This window comes from Malaclemys terrapin, chromosome 9, assembly GCF_027887155.1.
Source record: "Malaclemys terrapin pileata isolate rMalTer1 chromosome 9, rMalTer1.hap1, whole genome shotgun sequence".
Taxonomy (NCBI): domain Eukaryota; kingdom Metazoa; phylum Chordata; order Testudines; family Emydidae; genus Malaclemys; species Malaclemys terrapin.
Genome location: NC_071513.1, coordinates 42,079,598 through 42,101,663, shown reverse-complemented (window position 1 = coordinate 42,101,663; position 22,066 = coordinate 42,079,598). Strand labels below are relative to the sequence as shown.

Here is a 22,066-nt window from a genome sequence, read left to right as displayed (position 1 = left end):
ACCACTTCCAGAGCTCTGGGAATCAAAGTCCCTGGTAGCAAAAATTTATTTTCATGACTGAAGACAAGGAGAAATTTATAAATGTATCCTAGCAACTTGCTGATAAAATAGTAATATTCCATCCTTGTGATTTATATGATCATCTGGAATACAGGAAAACATCCACAAAGGCTTCAATGTGCATGACTATGGCAACTAGGCTTATCAGGCCAAGTGCAAATCACTTGCCCTTGTATCTTCCCCAACCCCTAGTGTGCCAGGAAGTCTCTCTCAAAGGTCCACGGTGTATCCAGACATCATCCAAGTGACTAGTGTCCAATGTTAAAAGGAGAAAAAAATAAAGAAGATTGCGGTGGTAAGCAGCACACTCATTTTAAAGCCCACAAAGACACCCACATTGTTAGATTCTCCTAAAAAAACTGCAGTTCCAACTTTTCTCCCCCAAAGACCATGTGGTTTGGCCAGTGTTCAGCGCATGAGCAGACTGTGCTTTGGTCCATCCACTCTCTCCAGCTTCTCAAAGTGTTTCCTAGCGTTGCGGATGTTGATCAGTGTAGCTGCAGAAGCTAGAGCGAAGAAGGGGCAAGAGAGGAAAAAACAAAGGATGTGAGTAATTAGGTCACCAGGAGTTAAAAGCTGCCTGGAAAGGTTAGCTAGGAAGGTTCCCTGTAGTGTAAAACACAGGAGTTTTGGTTCACAGCAGCAGGACTGAAGCCACAAAGCTCTGTGTGGTTTTGGTTCGTGTTTCTCCTAAAGCTCCACAGCTATAGGTTTCACCAGGAGTGAAACAAACAAGGCAAGTTGCCACCTCGTGTAGCACTGAAAAGGGAATATTTTACATTGACCAATGTCAGATTTCACTGATCAAACTCTTGAGAGGAAAACTAACATAGGGAAACAGGACCTCTCTTCCAAAGGGCCTAGCGCTTATGAAAAAGTACCACTACTCTAAATAGCGAGCTCTACCAGATCTGTTCTGCTACTCCCAGGCCACTGAGGATGTAATGTAAGGGGCACAGCAGGCAAGATTGGGTTGCTGTGCTGGATGATCCCAGAATGGTGCTGTCTGAGACCCAAAGGGAGGTATACTGTACTGATGCAAGTTTGTTAACCAGAATTGTGATTATGGAAGGAAGTTGCTTTAGCTTTTTCTTAGCTTCCCATCTGTGGAATTCCAAAGAATGTCACAGCTGGTAGCAAGCCCCCAGTCTGGTAGGATTAAACGCATGGGACTAACCAAATACAGAAAAGTAGTTTTAAAAAGGTATTTTCTGCTCTCAGGGAATCACAGCACTAGGCCCATGTGCCGCATGTCTGTCTCACTTAAAATCCTCAAATAGTGTAATACAAAAAGCAGTTTCATAGTGAGCAACAGGAAAAAAATGTTACCAAAGAACATACAAGGGCCTGCACTCCTTAGCTGTAAGCAATGTAATTTTATCCATCAATTGCTTCTTGAGTTAAAAAGGAAAATGCAGCCATAATTGAAGCACTAACGAAGCACAACAATTCATCTAGAAAATGCCCAAATTCAAATTTAGGCCCAAAACTCACAGCCCAGCTGCCAGATTAGATCTGGCAAAGAACATTTACTGTGTTCAACTCTACTAGAATAGACGTGTTAACTGACACTGCCTGAATAAACTCCCATCTGTATTAATCACTATGTTGAGAAACAGCAGAGAAGAACTTGATTTGCAAAGTCTGGTGCTGTTTGCACTGCATGATCAAGCCATCTTTTAACCCATGTTCCCATCTGGTGCATCACAGTTAACACGTGTTAGTCCTATCCACAATTCCAGAATTAAACTGTTTCAACTGTCTTGGGGGCTTAGCTGATTGTACAATGTAGATGGGTGCTCATTTATGGTATCAAGGGCCAAATGCAAGTTTAACTAGCTCTTGGTCCCTGTCAAAGCGACGCAATAGATGCCTATGCTCTATTAAACTTACGTATGGAAGGATCAGACATGACCACCATCACATATGTATTCGATGTGAAGATGTCAATGAAAGCAGCAAAGTTAGAGTTCCTGACTTCCATGCTCTGGAAAGAAGCAGCCAGCTTACTGTGAGGAGGAAAGAAAAGTGAATTAACTCCTGTTATGTGACCATTTCAAAAGCAAGCACTTTATTTACAGAGCACCTCATATCTAGAGATCACTTTAGTCACATCATGTGTTCATAACTGCACAGCTTTGTAAAATAAGAACTAAGCCAGTATGTGACACTAGGTTTTTTGTTTTTGACAGATACAAAATCTGTGGCTATATTTTTGATTTACTTCATGGTTACAAAACTCGAATACAATTTAAGCAAGGCCCTCTGTTCAGTACTGACTAGCTACGGTGGGTTAGTGTTCTCTTTTTACACTTAACTCAATAAAAAAAGCTTTTGCACTGCACAATAGTGACTGACACCTGTGAGTTTGCTATACCCCAAAAGTCAGGGTCTCCTGAGCAGTGCACATTGGAACCACTCAGCAGTCAGAAAGTCAACAATAGCAGAATGACTCTGGGGACCAGCAACAGAAGAGAGTAGTAAACTGAAGACTCTGGAAACAGCCTACTAAAGCATACATGTAGCTATTCAGCTGCTCCTACCCTATGAGTGTTCTAAATCTTTTCAAGTATTAGAGATGGAAGGGCAACAGTGGAGCAATTTTGAAAAAAAAAAAAAAAAAAAACTATTTCAAACTTTAACTTTGTCTTAAGTCTTCTGCCTTTCTTTTGTGACTGTTGCTAAATTTGTTTGAGCAAGTGCTTCCTCTCTCAAACCAGCTTTTTGGAGCTCGCGCCCATAACTAAGAGCTTATCTTAGATTTGCAGTGCCACAAAATGTTGTCATTAACTGCCATTAGGTCACAAGCTCAGTACTATAACTTCTCTGCAGAACCCAGAAGAAAATGGATGGGAGCAAAAATGTTTCAGAACAAACCTCTTTCAATGAACACCAGAAAAAAAAAAAAATGATGAAAGGCACGAAAAACTGAGTCATGATTAAACAGGATACATTCTAATACCTCTCTGAATAAGAGAACTTCTCTGGTGGCCTATTATTCATAGAACCATTACTCACTTCAAGGCCAGGATGCACTACAGAGAATTTACAAGGCATGTCTGGTTGACACAGAGTTATCATTTATGTCTAGCCAGGGTAGGTGGACATCACCACAGCCAAGTCAGGCTGATGGCACTCACCCACAGTCTAAAGATTTCCATTTCTTAGTAACGTGAATACACAGATAATCCATCTCACCTGCAGCTCAGCTTGAACTGTTTAATAATATTGCTGATTTTCTCAAATCTGTGGATATCGCGTTGTTCTTTGCACTGATAATGGGAAATAACCTGCAAGGAAAAATCACTATAACTCAGCAATCAAAGCAGAAGTTCCCACCCACCACCACATCTCCTAATGAGTCCTGAGGATCTCCTCTTCTCGCACTGCAATTGCCCATGCTTCAACATACCCCCAAAAGAATAGGCAGAATGTGTTTTAGAAAGCTGTCAAGAATGCAATTTAAATAGTTTAAATTATTTAATTTAAAATAAAAATCTGATTGCATATTCAAACAAATATGCATGTATATGGACCCAGCAAACCCTCACACTGTATGTATGCATGTGCAGTATGATTAGCAAATATGCATAATGTTTTTGAACAGAGTTTCTTCAAATATGTCAAAAGGATTTCTGCTTGAGGAGGACTAAGTCCACGAGGAAGTTATAAAGATATGAGAGTGCAGAAAAGAGAATCTAAAAATCCAGAAATTTATATTTTTTGTAAAAAAGTCACTTTTAAGCTGTGAGCATGAGAAGCTTCTGTCCCCAGAAATAGCTGTTATATGAAAATAGGGGTTTATTACAATGCTGTCAATCACATCGATCATTAATGCCATACTAATTTACAAAACCCCTCAGAAACTAGTAGAGGATGGTGGAAGATGGCAAGTATTTACTAAGAAAATTTTTAAGAGACAGATGTGGTTCCCTAAATTTTCCATTACAAAAAAACCGCCAAAAACCCAAAAAACAAACAAAACAAAAAACCCAACTCCCCCCCTCCCCTCAAAAAAACCCAACTTTGTTGAAAAGTTTCAAACAAAATAAATTTCTACAAAAGTTTTCCTTTAAAAGTAGGCTATTGTGTCAGGAAGAAAGTTTTGAGGAAAGTTTTCACCCAGCTCTCAGGATTAGGTTTATATTGGATCAGGTACTCAGCAACAGAGGGACCCTGAACAGTTAAAGTACCACCTGGGAGGAAGTGAAAATCTGCAAATATTTCAAGTCAGAATAAGGTTTTACCCTTGTGTAGTACAGAAGGAAATTCTCTGAAAATTCCAAGAATGGACCAGGCATTGGGGATGTGAAACTTCCTTACAGACTGGAGGAGGCAAAGGTGAATCATGCATTTAACATTGCTCACAGCCTAACTGCTCTGAGAGGGTGTTTCAGGAATGTCACAGGAGTACCTGGTTCATGTCAAAGGCAACAGAATTAGGCCCTGTCTACACAGGGAACTTGCCCTGAATAGCTATTCCACCATAACTCTCCATGGGGACACAGGTTTCAGAGTGGTAGCCGTGCTAGTCTGTATTATCAAAAACAACGAGGAGTCCTTGTGGCACCTTAGAGATTAACAAATGTATTTGGGCATAAGCTTTTGTGGGCTAAAACCCATGGGTGAAGAGGGTTTTAGCCCACGAAAGCTTATGCCCAAATAAATTTGTTAATCTCTAAGGTGCCACAAGGACTCCTCGTTTTTTCAAGTGGACACATTTATTCCACACTGAGTGCACCTTTGTTTGGTTTAGCTTAATCCACATAAATAGCTATTGTGCTTTAAATTCATATCCTACCTTATTTCAGAATAGCTTCCCTGTGTAAGCAAGCCCTTACTCTCTTTGTCCTAAAGGCACTGAATGAAAAGTTCTGCAACCTGGAACTTCCACCTAGCATGCGTTATGGTCATCAACCCCATCTGAGTCCTTTGCACTCTACAATGCTTTTCATACAACGAACCCTATGCATTTTAGAATCATGAATCTGCCCCCTTAAGGGACAGGGCAGAGGAGCAAATGGACCCAGCAAAGAGCAAGGATGGCAGTTCTCACCAGGAAAGTGGCTCTCTCAAACAGAAGAACTTCATCTGCTTCTATAATCTGAGCAAAGTTCCTCAGGTTCATTTCTAGTTGCTGGACATTAGGAATCAGCTGATAGACTATACTGGACCAAGCCTGTCAGAAAACAAAATGACCAGTGAGTGCTATGAGGATTGCATAAGGGCGTCCCCATCCTCCCTCTCTTGTTATGCAAAGTGCTTGTAAGAGTCAGTGAATTCAGGCTACAGTCAATGATAGCAGAGACATGAGTTATGCAAGCTTCTCCCATCTCTCTGTGCCTACACACTTCAATTATGGTTATGGCCCCCACTCGTGTTCCAATCACACACTTTTTCTTGAACAATCTACCAGCCACGTCAAATTGTGACACGGGCAAAAATCTTGCAGGGACTAGTCTGATACCATCTAATTGCCAGGTGATGTCTGGGCTGAATTTGAACCCATGTTTCCAGAGGAGAAGCATTTGTTTACTGCTCCCAGCTAAAGCCTCAGTTTTCCGTTTTCTTGCTTGTAAATAAGCAGATCTCTGCTCTGTACCCATAGAAGTAACAGCAGAAGGCTCTGAACCACTGCATTAACTCAGGGACTGATCCCAAGAGGTGCCGAGCACTCAATTACAGTTGGCTCCAGTGAAGTTCAGCACATCTCAGGATCAGGCCCTCAGTCTGTAGGGGCTTCACCTCACTGCCTATGCCAATCAGTGATTTGCTTGTATATTAGAACTCCAACATACAAGCAAACTGGGCAAAACCAAAGTTTTTATTTATACATTTAATAGGCATTTCTCTGGTGCTCAAAGGAACAGCTGAGGTTTCATCTTGTCTGAAGGCAGAAGGTCCAAAATATTCATTTTCAATACAAGCTCTTATGGGACTGTATCTAGAATGATGCAGTTCTGCCTCTGGGCATGTCAATATGAAGCATAAACAAGAGCATTCACAATGACTGACTGGCTACAGGGATCCATTTAAGAAGAAAGGTACAGATTGGCTAACCTAGCTGGCTCTCAAATAGGAAACGGGCTAACTGCCTACAGTATGGGACTAGTGTACACACTAAAGACACAGAAAAACTATTTTCAGGAGGATGTAGCCTGGACCAGCTTCATTCAGGCTGAAGCCACATACTGTAGACTGGGGCATTCTCTGTATTCACGGATAGATTTTAGAAGATGCCCAGCTTCACCTCCCATTGAAGTCAAAGGGATTGCCAGAAAATCAACTCCTATGAATGTCAGTCTAACAGAAGGCTAATGGGCTCTCGCTACTTTTGCCCACTGAGATGGTTGCGGAACATTTGTGACACTTGGAGAACCGTAATTTGCTCTCAGTCTGATCCATTTAACATCCATCATCCCAATATCTGGAGAGAGATCTTAACAGGTAACTGGGATGCATGAAGGTAAGGAAAGTTTAGGCTAGATATCAAGACAAGCTTAGAGAGTATGAAGTAGTCTCCCAGGCAGATGTGGAAGTCCAATCACTTGAGTCACTGAATACTTGACAATGTCCTAGAAAATATAACATGGACAATTCTGCACTTGGCTGAACACATTATTGTGTTAAGTGGGGTGGAGGTTCCTTCTAAATGAATTAGGCAGAGAGTGTAGGCAATGTTAACAGGAAGATATAGGACTATGAACCATAATACTGATGGGAGAAGGGAAAGGTAGATTTATTTTATGAAGCCAGCAATTTAACTGCCATCAGCCCCACCCCTTGAACAGCCAGAATGGAACCACCTGTTTCAGAAAACATTTCAAAGTTAAAGGGCTAGGAGAATCCAGTCAAGCTATGGAATTCTGTAGCGACTGCCAATGCAGTTTACACAACAGTAGAGCAGGAGGAAGACGAATGGAAATGCCATACATGAAGAGAAGCAGCCATTCAAACCTTATAAAGTGTTTCATCCCAGATGGACGTTCTAAAGCATGCACACTCCAGGGGGCGGGACAGTCGCCTCAGGTCTTCCTCCCTCTCTTTAAAAATCTGGAAGGCAGAAGTTTGATATTTTTAGATCAGTGATACTCAGACCTCAGTGGTTCAGGAGCCAAATCAGCGATTAACATTACCCAAGAGAGCAACAGTAGTGTGAATTCATTGTTTCATTTACTATTTTTATATATATAATTTTTTTCTTGGTTATTCTGACCAAGTATTATTTTATCAACAATTGGTTAATAACATAGTGAAAGCATCCTGGTTGGTTAATAATTAAAATCACACGGTGTTTTAATATCATGTGCTGCGAAGAGCCACAAGAGAGACACATTGAAGAGCCACTTGCAGCTCCCTAGCCTCAGTCTGAGTACCACTGTCCTAGATGAACACACACATTCCTGTTTTTGGTGAATGCTTCTGCTGGGGTTATTTTACCGCATTTATAGTAAGAACTTTGTATTTCAAAACAGAACTCAAGGGTGCACAATGTTTTCCAGTGCCAGAGCAGCTGAGGATGCTGCAGGCCAGGATGGAAGTGCACTAGCAGAGCTGTCTGAGAGACCCATGACAGGAAGAACAGGGAGCTGCAAATCAAGACGGAGTTACATCAGCAGAGCTGGGTGAGATCTCAGGACTGAAAAATTGTGGGTGCTACAGGTTAGGAACCAGGTGACTTGGCAGATCTGTGTAGGAGAAGCATGCACAATTGCTGCTTGTACATGCCTGGCCCTGGCAATGATCATTAGTCATGAGTTCTAAATTCACTCATAGATAGGGCCCTACCCTATTGTGAAAAACACGTCACGGACCATGAAATCTAGTCTCCCCTGTGAAATCTGTTTTTTGTATACTTTTATCCTATACTATATAGATTTCATGGGGAAGACCAGCATTTCTCAAACTGAGGGTCCTGACCCAAAAGGGGGTCTCAAGCCTATCGTAGGAGGGTCGCAGAATTGCCACCCTTACCTCTTCACTGCTTTCAGAGCTGGGCAGCTGCTGGCTGGGCACCCAGCTCTGAAAGCAGCTCCACTTCTGCCCTGGGGCTGGCAGCAGTGCTGCCTTCAGAGCTGGGCGCCCAGCCTGCAGCCACCACTCTCCAGCCACCTAGCTCTGAAGGCAGCACAGAAGGGTGGCAATGCTGCAACCTCCCCACAAAAGCCTTGCGACTCCCCTGCGCTCAGCGACCCCCTTTTGGATCAGGCCCCCCAGTTTGAGAAATGCTGATTTAAGGGCTTTACATGTTTATCTTTTGCCGTTTTTAAATACATATTCATGCCTTGTTCCAACACTGTGAAATTTAAGATTTAAATATCTGAAAATGTGAAATTCAAGGTTTTTAAAACGCTATGACGGTGAAATTTGTGAAAATGGACTGTGAATTTGGTAGGGCCCTGCTCATAGACTTATGAATGTGAACGAGGACTTAATAGGCGTTCAAGTTAAAAGAGGATGGGGGAAAAAACCCTACAATGAAGTGTGCTGCATTAATTAAGCTGCCATGAGTTAAGCAGTCACTGTATAACCCCACAGTCCCACTCCTTACTCCGCTCTTACAGGTTATGGTTTAAAAATAGCTGAGATGGGTCAAAAAAAGACTTTCCAAGACATCAGAACTTAAGAAATCATGACAAAAGCAAGGTAAACAGCTAGCAGTGAACCCCTGCTGTGAAAAAATAAATTATTCACAGTAAATTCACTAGCAAAATCCAGATTGTTCCACCCACATCTATGAGGCAGGAAATCTCAGAAGTGGACATTAGGAATGAACAGGGATAGGGAAAAAATCATTTCTGTCCCAGCCCACTGTGTTAACAACATGCTGAAGATTAACAGCATTTTGATTTCTTTGAGGTTTCTCCTCTCTCTCTCTCTGATATTCCAATTCACAAGAGACCCCAACCTTAAGAAGACATTTGAGATTCATACACCTAAAAAGAGCCCCAACTTGAAAGCTGACCCATGTCACAGTGTTTATCTTCCTGATTTCCACAAGCTATTTTTAATCTGTTTTCAGGAGCATGAAAGCAGGGAACATACAGAAACCTCCTGACTGACTACGTAACCCAATACACACAAGATGCCAAGGTCCACAATTTGGCACTACTTTCAAGTCAGGTCAACAGTTAGGCCCAAGCAAGCAGACAGAATCCCTGACTCAAAGGAGACTAGCAGATACCTCAAAGCAGTTCCTACTAGAGGGGTTGCAATGCTTTCAAGTTGTGTCACTGCATGATTCCACTCCTCCATGCCCTTCCTTATTTCAGGGAATGCTTAGAATTCACACCAACCAACTGCATATGGATACTGATGTTAATAGTTACTGGACAGCAAACTGAAATACCAAGCATCACAGCCCTATGGAACTAGCTTTCATTTAACTTATGCAGAGTCCAGGACATTCCTGACCCCTTCCTGGGGAGGATGGAAGGTAATATTCAAACAAGCTCCAGAAGGAAAATGCTTTAAGTTACAACCAGATTGAGCTAGAGTGACAAAATGAGGCTCAGAACCCTAGCCAGTATCTGCTGAGTTATGAGCCAATTTGTTTCATTGAAGTTTGTCTACCCAGGGAAGACCAGCCTGTGGCTTCACCCACGTGGCCTCCTTGCTCTTTTCTGAGCCCTTCGTTGCACATCTGGACAGGGATGTATCAAGCTGGAAGTGAAAGAAAGAGTTCAGTGTGTTGAGTAGGCTAGACCAGCGTTTCTCAAACTGGGGTCCACGAGGGTACTCCAGGAGGTCCGCAGGCCTTGCAGATCAACTCCTCCTCCTCCCTTCCCAGTGCCTCCTGCATGCTGGGGAACAACTGTTCCCGGTGTGCAGGAGGCACTGGGAGGGAGGGGGAGGAATCATGTTCGGGACCACTGACCCCACTGATCAACTCCTCCCCCTCCCTCCGAGTGTGCAGGAGGTGCTGGGAGGGAGGGGGGCACTTGTGGGAGGGGGCAGAAAGAAGCAGGGAAGAGGAGGGGCAAGGGTGGAGTGGGAGCAGGAAGAGGTGGGGTGGGGCTTTGGGGGATGGAGTGGAGTGGGGATGGGACCTGGGACTGAGCAGCAGGCTTGGGGGTCCGTGGCAAAAATTTTAAATCAAAATGGGGGTCGTCGGGTTACTAAAGTTTGAGAACCACTGCACTAGACCAAAGAAGTGATCTCCAGGTCTGAACCAGGTTGATGATGAACCACAGAGCTAGGGGAGTGCATGTGTCATAAAGAAACATATCTAACCCACAAAGTTAATTTCTCATCTAACACCAGGAGCTGGGTATAGCTTTCTGACTTAAAGATTACCATGGCCCAGATTGAAGAGTGAGCTCAGCAGCCAACAGCACCCACTGAGGACATTGGGGAATCTCACTCGTCCTAGGAATGACAGGAGCTGCTGGGCACTTTGGAACTCCATCCCTAAGTGTCGCTGCAAGTGTTGCACTGAGTGCTGGAAATACTTGGCTGTACTTCAGCCGGCCCGTAAAGAGACTACATCTGAGCAAGAAGGTAGGTCAGACTCAACGCCAGTTCATAGTCCATGGCCCCTTTGCTTACAACTGTCAGTCTTTGTGTTGGCTAGTGCCAACTGTGATGTGGACATCAGTGCACTAGGATTGGAATTGAGACTTCCCCAATTTACAACACAGGCTAAACAGCTGACACATGGTAACTATTTTTATTCACTACACAGCTGAGCTGGATTTGACCCAGCAGCATAGTAGTGACAGAGTTGATCACCTAATCCTTTGAAGTACAACAGGGAGGTTAAACCTTTTGGGTTTTTCTTTGTCCCCCATATCCCAAAAATTGGTAACAATGCTAAAACGGACACCATAAAGGAGAAGATTACAGGTAATTTGGCATAGAGAGTCTCTTCTCTATGTAGGCCATTAGACAGGCATTATACAATAATGGGCCAGGAGTAGCATGGGGACTACAGGTTTGGCGGTTGGGAGCAACTCAACTTTTCAGAGATTTTCCCCACAGATAAATCTGAAAAAAGCTTTCTGGAGAAAGTGCTGGTGTGGCTATGTTTAAAGTGAAAGATGGCAACAACATTATGCATGCTCTTTGTTACAGAGCCCACACTGATAAGGCAATGCTCAGCTCCTTACCAGATCACGCTGGTCCTCCTGCACTAGATCCATCTTGTGCACTAGGCAGAAGATCTTGGCATCAGGAGAGTTCTGCAGGATAGCCTCCAGACACGACTGGTAGTAGTGCATGTCCTTCTCCAACTCGCGACTCTCCACGTCGAAGACGTAGATCAGGACTTCCACATTGCGGAAGATGTTGTCCCGCTGGCTGGTGAAGTAGTTCTCCATGAAGGTGTCTTGTCTGAAAAGGGGCATAGCAGCAAGGCAAAGGGACTCCAGTTAGATCAATCAGACCAGCGTGGTTTACCCATATGTCTGCATTGCTAAGAAAGTCTATTATGTATGAGGACTAAGCTATCAATACAGCAACTGTAGAGACTGAAGTCCTCTCCTTAGCCACAGAACAGGTACAGCATGGGCGGTGTAAGCTTACTCTTCCAAATGAGCCTCATCCCTGCCCCACTTGAGTATATCAACTTTTTACAGGAAACCAAGTCCATTCATCAGAAGGCTGTTCAGCCTTTATGCCTTTCCCATCTCTGCTGAGTGTCAATGACAGGGCTTCTTCTATAGACAGCTACCCACCAGGAATGATAGTACCACCCCCAATTCATTTAACAAAAACCAATGGTCCAACACTACCACTTTGGTCCAATCTGAAGCATTGACCCCAAAACAAAAGGTTCTGTAATCCATTTCCAACAATAATTTTTGCAGCCCTAGAGGTAAGCTCATCCATGTTGCAAGGCTCAGAGACATTGTCTTGACAGGAGAAAGAGGCAGTGAGGGAAGGGAGAGGCAGTCTACTACTCCCCCTGTCCCATGGAGAGGTTACTTTGGGCTCCATGATTATCAAGTCAGCTCCCTTCACCCAGCCCCCATGTCTGAGTTTATGATGTGGAGTTTATTAATTATATGGTACCATCTACAGTTCTAAGCGCCTTCATCAACAGTTCACTTGATACACAGAAAGCATTCCCACCCCACTGTAGCTAAAAGGACAGCCTCCTAACGTATCACACCACCATCCTAGTTGCCACAGCCACCTCCATGGGTTTCACAAGCAAAAGAACAGACACCTACCCTCCACAGTCCCACAGGTTCAGCACCAGATTTCCCAAAAATCGAACATGGGAGTGCTCCACATCAACTGGAAAGAGACAAGAGAAGTCTAGTAACTGTACCACATGTACGTGAAACACAGAACAACTGAAAAGGAGGACTACTGGGAAGTTACCATCCAACACAGTTGAAAACCTGATTCATGGTGACTATTTAAAGCCCAGAGCTGTAAGCGTGGAATTCCAGCTACTCAGCTTTACTAGGTATATTCTGCCATGGATGAATATAGAATCATAGAAATGTAGGGCTGGAAGGGACCTCATGATGTCATTAAGTCCAACCCCCTGTGCTGTGGCAGGACTAAGTAAACATAGACCATCCCTGATAGGTGTTTGTCCAACATGCTTTTAAATACTTCCAATTATGGGATCTCCTTTGGAAACCTATTCCAGAGCTTAACTACCCTTATATTTAGAAACTTTTTCCTAATATCTAACCTAAATCTCCCTTGCTGCAGATTAAGACTCCATGTCCTACCTTCAATAGATAAGGAGTATTGCAGAATCATCCATGCAGAGGTCTTTCTGCTAAGACCACTGAGCCCCACTCTCTAGCAAGCAGTTTATTACTGCCCCAAATCATCTTGTTGGCATAGAGAAGTCAGGTTTTCTCTGGAGGGTTCATCAGCCACTCTGAACACTTCTTTGTGAGCAGGCAGAGTCAGTGGAAAAGCATTAGTTTGCAAACTCTATTTGCATCAACATTTAGTCACCTTCTGGCCCACAGCTTAAAGGGGAAGGATCATTCCACCTCACCCACATCCGAGGTACTTTGGCTCAGATTTTCAGCCAGGCCCCTCATGGAGGGGCCCAGCAGACATAAGACACACTCTATTACTCCATCCACAGAGGAAAGGTGAGAGTCTCAGTGGATAACTGCCTTGCATCTCTGTGCAGATGGTCTTAAATGTTAACCCGAGTTCAAGAGCAGATGCTTTAGGAGTCAATAAGAGACCAAGCTCTTACTTGTGGCGCCAAGGCGCCGTGTGTCTCTGGCGATGTAGTTTGCAAAGATAATGGATCTCATGCTGGTTTTTCCAGACCCACTTTTACCCATCAACAGCACCTGGTAAGAAAAGGCAAGAGAGAAGAGTTAAACCACAATGAATGCTGGCTTCTCCATGGCTCTTTAATGGCTAAATACTAATGGTGTAAAGACAAAAGGCTTCAGTAGCCCCATGCACAGAGGACTTGACTTGTGCATATTGTGATTTGGCCCCCTCAGAAAAGGCTATCAAACAAAAGCCTGAATGACTGGATGACATGTGTTCTTAATTCCTTGATATTCATGGTCAATAAACCAGAATTACACACTATAAAACTCTGTCACTTTACATGCTTTCCATTTACTCAACACACAAACGGACCACTCCTCTTCTCCTTGGCTTTTGCTTTCTTCCTTTCCCACAGTCAGATCACACTGTGGGAGCTGCATACCCGGTCCCTAGTATTGATTGTATAGTTGCCTAAAATCCAGATGAAAAGTAACTGTGCTTCTTGAAGCTTATTCATGCTCCTCATCTTGACCCCCATACCAATAAAAAACAATCACAACACAAGAATGTGTCACAGAGAAAGTCAACCCGAGCTCATTTCTGCTAGATACATCGAGAAGGCACTCTGTCTGAAATCCAGCTGTGAACTCTGCATTCAGTGAAGAGCTAAATTTATTTTTGAAGTAATTTTTAATCTTTCACTTCCCCAGCCTCCACACGTGTTCTCCAAACACACTGGCACTTAAGATGAAAAGCTTGCTCTTCCTGATTCATCAGAAGCACAAGGATTTGATGAGCCAAAAACATTTAAATCCCAAACATTAAAAAAAAAAAAAAAAAAAAAAAAAAAAAACCTCCAAAAAATAAACCACTTGACCAGACATGAACACTTGACCATTCAATGTCCTCCCCTCACCACAATGCTTATGTTTTGTACTGTCTACATCACAATACAAGAATCAGATTCTCCTCCCTGACTGTGAAATGAAATTCAAGCCCGGCTTTTAGATGTGAACATACTGGAAGGCAGAAAGAAGTTTAAAAGCAGATGAGCCAGTATAATTTGACTACCCAATACTGCTACGCAGGAGGCACAGATGCAATCCCAATCTCTTGCTTCCCAGGTCAGCAGGCCATGAAAGAGCAGGAGACATTGCGATTAGGTTTTTGCTTTTTTTGGGGGGGGGGGGGGTGGGGGTGGAGGGGGAAATCATTTGAATGGCTCAATAGCAACCCTAAATGATTTGATAGCAGCAGGGATTAGCTCACACTATCAAAAGAATCAGTAGCCAAGTTCCAGTCCCAAAACAAAGTTCTGCCTTTGGCAACACCTCTGAAATCCTATTATAGACAACAGGGTTTAAAAAAAAGATGCAACTCTAGGCTGAAGCTGTCCTACAGAATCTTTGACTGGCAATGGAGTATAAGTCAGCAAGACACCCGCTTGATTCTCAGATCCCAGAGCTTACAGATCTCAGAGCATGGTTTACAACTAGAAAACAAATCTCAGACTTAACCAATTGACATGGAATCCCACTTTGCCATTTTAGTCACTTTTTATAGGCTAACTAGTTCCCTTCCAAAGGCAGCTCACCACACGGTTAAGGCACAAGCTAGTTGAAATGCTCCCACAGCATAACCAAGTTCAGGATAACAGGCTTTGGTGGACTTTGCAGCAGAAGAATGGCAACATACTCTTCTTCAAAGAGGCAGACAGGCCCTGTAATGCATCTCAGACTCTTTGAAGCTAACCCCCATGTATAGTGTTTTCTGGTGATTGCATATAAAAGGCCAAAAGGAGAGATATCTGATCTCATTTCACAACAAAATTGGTGAAGAAATGTCTGTATGAGCATCAGCCTGTTGTAATAATTAGACATAGCGCTATCCAATTTAAAATAGACTCTAAATTCAAAGGTGTGAGATTCCACCACCAATCCCTCCGGTGGCTTTTCAAAGGGACTAGACCCCAATATGTGGGCGAAGAAGAGAAATCTGATCCAAGTAAAACATACAAGAGTAATCACATTCTTTAGTTAGCAATCTTAGGCATTTCTAATACAGTTATCACTGTAATATCTACACTCCTAATTCTGAGTAGAGGAGCTATATTTCCATCATTGGCTCCCAATCACTATCCAATACAACCAAACTTCCCTCTCCACTTGAACCCCTCAATGCAAATATAACCTTCCAAAGTACATTCCTCTGACAGAGCTCAGGAGTGTTTAATTACATACATACGAACTAGAGTATAACACATTTTCTCCCCTTAACACTAAATTTTTGCCTGAGTATTTGCCACGAGTGAGGTGTATTCAATTAGTGATTACTGTGGTGGGTTTTACTCTGCACAAGCCCAGCTGCTCTGATTATCAAAATATTTGAGAAATACTCATTTTCAAGTCCAATCATGTTAACTGAAGGACACAGCAGCCATCACTACCACAGGATGCAAAAGGGTCTTTGAATATTAATGGTCACTTGACAATCATGAAGATCATATCATGAGACTAGCACAAGCACTCACACCAGAAGGTATCTGATGAGCACTTTGGGATCTCAAAGGTATTTTTATAGGTTCAAAGGGGAACTTGATCAGCATTTGCCAATGTAGGCAGCAAAGAAGTAGAGGATGTGTAATCCAATTCTTACCTTTTTCTTCATGGCTGTGCTTGGCATCACCCACCTACAGATTTAAGACAAAGACAAGCATCCTTGTTACACTGCTGTACTTTCCTCTGCTCCAGTTAACAACTTCATCCCAACCCGGATAACAGGGCCAGTTACAGAAGGCACTTTACAACTTTTGTCCCAGGCAAAAGAGCTGAAGGGATCTTTAGGAAAAACATCCTATCATAAAGAGATCCTTAAAACACCCATGCTTACAAGTCTCTTAGTTATGTATTAAAATAAGAGTTAAAATAGACATAAGCAAGATAAATCCAGTGTGTGGTGGAAAGTAACCCTACAACACTGCCGGACACCCTCCACAAGCACGTCAAACTCCTAATACACACACACACACACACTCTCTCTCTCCATTCCCCTGCAGCACTGTCAATTAGCAACACTTCTATTCCCACATATAAATTAACCCCCACATTACTGTTCCACATATTACCCAATCTCTAAACCCCAACAGTAAGTAGCTCCAGCCAAACACACAAACCACCATGACATATTCCATTCACCATTAGCCACTCGTGTACACACTAACCCCAAGACAAACTGGTCACATGCTCCCACACATCCTAATATCCCCTTATCCTCTAACCACCCCAAAAACTGACATTACACCCTAAGCAAATTAATCTTTAGCCCTATACTACTCCCCTAGTTACACCCTAAAGTGTTCCACCCACCCCAAGTTATTACACAGCCATTCACATACTGCACCCTGCCCATGCTAACTCCTGCTTAATGTCAGTGATCCTGCTCTACCCCATGTCTTTTAAACCCAGTTACTCATACCCCCAGTGAGATCACGACCCCAGCCACACTGACCCCCTCCTAGTCACTACATCCCCACAGCAATCCCAATATCCCATACCCTACTCCCTTGCTCCCACTCCCCCTACGTCTGCGTCCCCATACCTCGCTCTCCCCCCACACCTTGTTCCCCCTCCCCCAGACCCCGCTGCCCCCCACATCTTACTCCCCCCCCGCGCCTGTCTCCCCCACACCTCTCTCTCTCCCTACACCCCCCTCCCCCATACTCTGCTGCCCCCCCCCGGCCCCGTTACCTCTGGCTCTGAGCGCGACGCCTCCTGGGCCGACCCCGCGGTGGGGCGGGGGGTCCCTGCTCTGAGCCCCAGGCCGCGTTCCTGCCGAGTGGGGGCTGTGCGAGCGCAGCGGGGCGGGGGGGTTTCTCCCGGCCCGCGCCCAGCGGGGGGTCCTGGGGACAGGGCTTGGCGCGCAGACAGAGCCAATCCCCCCGCTCGTCCCCGAGGCCTCGGCCTTGCCTAAGCCAGCCGCCTGGCGGGGTCTCCCCTCCTTCGGATGCGGCCCCCGGGACACCCCCTGCGCCCCTGGCTCACGAGACTCAGGAGTAGGCTGCCTCCGCCGGTCACGTGAACAGCCACCCAGCCCTCTCCTCCCCCGCCGGTCACGTGAACAGCCACCCAGCCCTCTCCTCCCCCGCCCGTCAGGTGACTGAAGGCGGAAGGGCGAGAACTACCGCAGGGCCGCGAAGGGTGGGGGAAGCCAGAGCGGCCATCTTGCGTGGGGGCAAATTGCCCATAAGTGAGGCATTGCCTCAGTACCAGGCATGATCAGTGGCGGGGGGGGAGGGGGAGCAGCACCAAGCCCGCTGATGTCAATAGGTGTCATGGGTACTCAGCACCTTGCAAGACTGGGCTCAAGTGTACGATTGCAGAGAGCCTGGGGTGGTAGGGACTCGGGCCTTGTCTGCATGGCTGGGGCACCCGTGGTATACAGTGTGTAGGATGCAGACTCGAGACCCATCTATATGACTGTGTATGTGGTGCAGATTGGGCCCCATATGTTTGATTGGGGCATATCTGGGTTGTGGCATATGCAGTGCATATCGTGTCCTGTGTGTATGATGGATGCATATATGGGGTGCAGTATCAGGTCACATGTATGATTAGCATGTATCGGTTGTAGCTGATAGGGTACAGGATTGGGCCCCATGGGAATGACTGGAACATGCATGAAATAAATAGCGCATGGAGTGAAGGACTGGACACTGTGTGTAGATTGGTGCATGTACCAGGTGCTGTATGATCAGTTATCAGGGGTATGGTTGGTGCATTTGTGGGGGCATAGTGTGTGATGTGCAGGATCCAGTTCCATGTTCATGACTGACACCTACTTAGGGTGTAGTAGAAGCAAGCCCCACGCGTATGCTTGGCACATGTACAAAGTGCAGAATTAGGCTCAGATTTACACATACATGGGACATCAGGCCTCAGGTGTAGGATCATTGGGGGGAGGGGGGAGAATTGCAGAATCAGGCCCCAAGTATACATATTAGAGATGGGCCTTAGGTGCAAAGTTTGGATTCAAATTTTCCCAAGATTTTGTTTGGATACAGGATTTGTCTCAGCCATTAAACAGACATTTCCAAACATCAGCATCATTTGGGGGTGTTTGGCTCCAAGAATTTGATTCGGCCCATGATAGAGACTGGACCAGTCCAGTTGCAAAATTTGGATCCAAGTTTATGGGTGTCTCAATCCAGGACTTTAGTTCACACCCAACCTGCGAGCATATTTATTATTCCCTCCAGTACCACAGATAATACAATGTAACCTATGGCTGGGGTGAGTACGGGTCTATGTAAAGCCATGCTCGTTATAATCCCATGTGGGCAGGTCTAGATGGTGTGCATTAGGGCAAATCAAGCTGGTTAGACATGGCTTGTGCATACACAGTGCAGGAATGTTGCAGGTTTGCAATTACCAAAGACTCAGTATTATTCAATTTTTCCCCATCTGATCAGAGGACAGTTTTACCTCGGGTGATATGATTAGTCCTAATGCGTATTGCTACTATAAGGGAGTGCTACAGTCATATTATAGGCTTGTTTGCTAGAGCCAAAGGCAAGTAGAAATGGACTTAACAGATCAATTACAGTGTAAGCAAGACAAATGAAACAGCAAAGTACAACTATAAGAGAGGTAGATACAATAACTTCTCAACGCCTCCCATATGGTCTAGCGGTTAGGATTCCTGGTTTTCACCCAGGCGGCCCGGGTTCGACTCCCGGTATGGGAAGTTTCACTTTTTCCCCACATAAATTACAGAGTTTCCAAAATTATATTTAATCGGGTACAGTAACCCCCCCCACCAAACAAATACTCAGCTCTTTAAAGGGCGAACCATGGTGCTTTAAGCAAATAAAACCCGCGCAACATGGGCTTGGAAACAAGGCGCAAAACGGAGACGCTGGCGGCATGTGGCCACTAGATGGCGCTGATGCGTCGGTCCATGCAGGGGTGCATAGCCCGAGCCACGCAAGGGACCTTCTGGAGCAGAGCGGGGCAAAGGCTGTGTTACAGATCCCTGATGTTTCTTATTTGCTAGAATAGGAAGGGACTCTTCAGAGCTCTGACTTTGCAACCTGAGATGCATGTAATACCAAATACCTTCGCTGATTTCCTCTTAGTACCGGTGGGTTTGGGATAAATTATTTTAGTTTATTTGGCAAACTGCCTATACTGGATTTAAGGAATCCAGCTCAGGTAGATTTGAGTTGCTTCCACCCTTCTTGGTACAGCTCCCCCCGGAGGGATATTGGAACTTTTCCCAACTTTTCCACAGCTGCAAAAATCTATCCCAGGTTGAGGTGCTGCATCTGAAAATGCTGGCTGCTTTCACCTGACCTCTGGCACAGATCATGTTTGGAAGCAGAAATAGTTTATCAGCCCTGTCTTCTTTGGATCCATGCAGAACCTGCATTATAGCTTTTTGCAGTAGTGCCCAGGAGGAACCAAGGTCATGGAAGAGAACCTCGTTGTGCTAGGCGCTGTACAGATACAGAACCAAAAGGCGCCCTCCCCCAACGGCTTAGAATCCATAGTAAAATACATACATAAATAAAAAGGAAAACTAATCTTGGCCCTCCGCGGGGCAGATGTTCTTCCGAGATGTGAACACTGCTCTACTGCCTGAGCTCCTGCATCACTGACAATGGAGAGAGAGCATTTCGGCCCTTTATATTTCTTGACTTTTAAATGCAACAATACTTAGCACTTGTTTACATTTTTTGAGTGCTTTAACACTTAAGTCTGGTCTATACACAGTTTTTGTACTGATTTATCTGTGTAGGCAGGGGGTGTGATTTTATACCAAGAGAGTTATATTAGTACAACCCCTAGATAGATACAGTTAGACTGACAGACAGGTGTGTGATACTGTAAATATATGGTAACGAGCCCTGGTCCGTACACAGTTTTTGTACCTACTTAATTATTTCAATTAAGGGTAGGATTTTCTACCAAAACAGTTAATCATTATAACCAGTCTACCAGGTCTACCCTAGGAGAGTTTTGCCAGCATAGCTATGCTGCTTTGCCACACCAGCAGAGGGCTCCTAGTGTGGACACAACTTGTATTGGCAAAACTGCACTTTTGGTCATATAGCTTATTCCAGACCCCTCTAGCAAAATGAATAATACCAGTAAAAGCGCCATTTTACCAGTATAACTGCATCTCCACTAGGGCTGCTGCTGGCACAGCTATGTTGGACACAAATCACACCTCTGACTGACAGAGCTATGCCAGCAAAGCTAGTAATGTAGGCCTGGCCCTAGTGTGGCAGCTGGTATACTGCTATAAAGGTATTTAATACAAATTTATGGAAAAAAGCTAGACTGGCATTAGCATCTTTATACCAGTATAACTGTGTCTACACTGCATGGTTGTACCACTTTAACTATACTGGTACCACTTTTGAGTGTAGCCATGTGTCACAGATCCACAGGATCAGTGCTCAGACTCATAGGCTGTAAAGCCAGTAGGGACCATCATGATCAGTCTGACCTCCTGCAATTGTAGGCCATAGAACTTCACCCACCCACTCCTGTAATAGACCCATAACCACTGGCTGAGTTACCAAAGTCTGAAAATCATGATTTAAAGACTTCAAGTTACAGAGAATCCCCCATTTACATTCGTTTAAACTTGCAACTGACCCATGCTGAATGCTGCAGAGGAAAGCTAAAAACCCCTAGCTGCCAATCTGACATGGAGGAAAATTCCTTCTCAACCCCAAATATGGCAATCAGTTAGACCCTGAACATGTGGGCAAGACCCACCAGCCAGCCAGCCAGCCACCCGGGAAAGAATTCTCTATAGTAACTCAGAGCCATCCCCATCACCGAGGTCGTTGGTGCTATGGCCTCAGTTCTGGAACAGTCTCTAGGACAGGGGTGGGCAAATTTTTGGCCCAAGGGCCACATCTGGGTGGGGAAATTGCATGCAGAGCCATGAATGTAGGGCTGGGGCGGAGGTTGGGGTGCAACAGGGAGTGCAGGGTGTAGGAAGGGATGTGGTATGCAGGAAGGGGCTCGGGGCAGGGGGTTGGGACACAGGAGGAGTGCAGGGTGTACAAGGGGGCTCAGGGCAGGGGGTTGGGGTGCAGGAGGGGTGTGGCAGGGGGTTGAAGTGCAGGAGGGGTGCAGTAGGGGGCTCAGGGCAGGGGGTTGGGGTGCAGGACGGGTGCGGGGTGCAGGAGGGGTGCGGGGTGTGGGCTCCACCCCGGCGCTGATTACCTGGAGTGGCTCCGGGGTGGCAGCGGCACACAGCGGGGCTAAGACAGGCTCCCTGCGGGCCCTGGCCCTGCGCCGCACCACTCCTGGAAGCGGCTGGCACCGTGTCCTGTGGCCCCTGGGGGGGGGAGGAAGGGGCAGAGGGCTCTGAGCGCTGCCCTCCCCTACAGGTACCTCCTCTGAAGCTCCCATTGGCTGCGGTTCCCCATTCCCAGCCAATGGGAGCTGCGGGGGGCGGTGCCTGGAGGCGAGGTCAGCGCATGGAGCCCTTTGCCCCCCATCCCTCAGGAGCCGCAGGGACGTGTAGGGCCGGCCCACAACATTTTGGCCCCTGAGGCGGGGATCTCAAATGATGCCCCCATGCCCCTTTGCTCGGGCCAAAACTTTGAAAAGTCTCAATTCTGCCTTCTTCCTGTTCTACTTCTCTCTTGGTACTGCTCTGCTACCTACCTCAATAAAGGAGAACTAACAACTTAAAATGCCTTATTCAAAAATTTTAAGTAACACTTAACTTTCAAACGCCTGAACAGCAAATGTTACTTTTCTTGTCTGCATAGTAAACA

The 22,066-nt window shown here is 45.2% G+C and overlaps 1 protein-coding gene and 1 non-coding gene across 2 annotated transcripts; one reads left to right on the top strand and one right to left on the bottom strand.

The window, feature by feature from the left end:
- Positions 1-22: 22 nt before the first annotated feature.
- Positions 23-17,302, bottom strand: LOC128843579 (ras-related GTP-binding protein A). Its single transcript, XM_054040508.1, has 10 exons — positions 17,013-17,302; positions 15,922-15,955; positions 13,238-13,337; positions 12,234-12,300; positions 11,169-11,391; positions 7,018-7,113; positions 5,117-5,239; positions 3,259-3,350; positions 1,954-2,069; positions 23-566 (listed from the first exon to the last, which is right to left on the bottom strand). Exons 2-10 carry the CDS (start codon positions 15,946-15,948, stop codon positions 469-471), a joined length of 942 nt encoding a protein of 313 aa, XP_053896483.1. The 5' UTR covers positions 15,949-15,955; positions 17,013-17,302; the 3' UTR covers positions 23-468.
- Positions 17,303-18,936: 1,634 nt separating this feature from the next.
- TRNAE-UUC (transfer RNA glutamic acid (anticodon UUC)) lies at positions 18,937-19,008 on the top strand. Its single transcript has one exon. It is a non-coding gene; the product is annotated as a tRNA-Glu (tRNA).
- Positions 19,009-22,066: the final 3,058 nt, after the last annotated feature.

Excerpts from the sequence above, each read along its gene's own strand:
- LOC128843579 (XM_054040508.1), bottom strand. The coding sequence starts at position 15,948 with ATGCCAAGCACAGCCATGAAGAAAAAG. Across the intron at positions 12,301-13,237 it reads ACGGCGCCTTGGCGCCACAA|TTGATGTGGAGCACTCCCAT; the intron begins GTAAGAGCTTGG and ends GTCTCTTTCCAG. Across the intron at positions 7,114-11,168 it reads AGGAGGACCAGCGTGATCTG|ATTTTTAAAGAGAGGGAGGA; the intron begins GTAAGGAGCTGA and ends TCTGCCTTCCAG.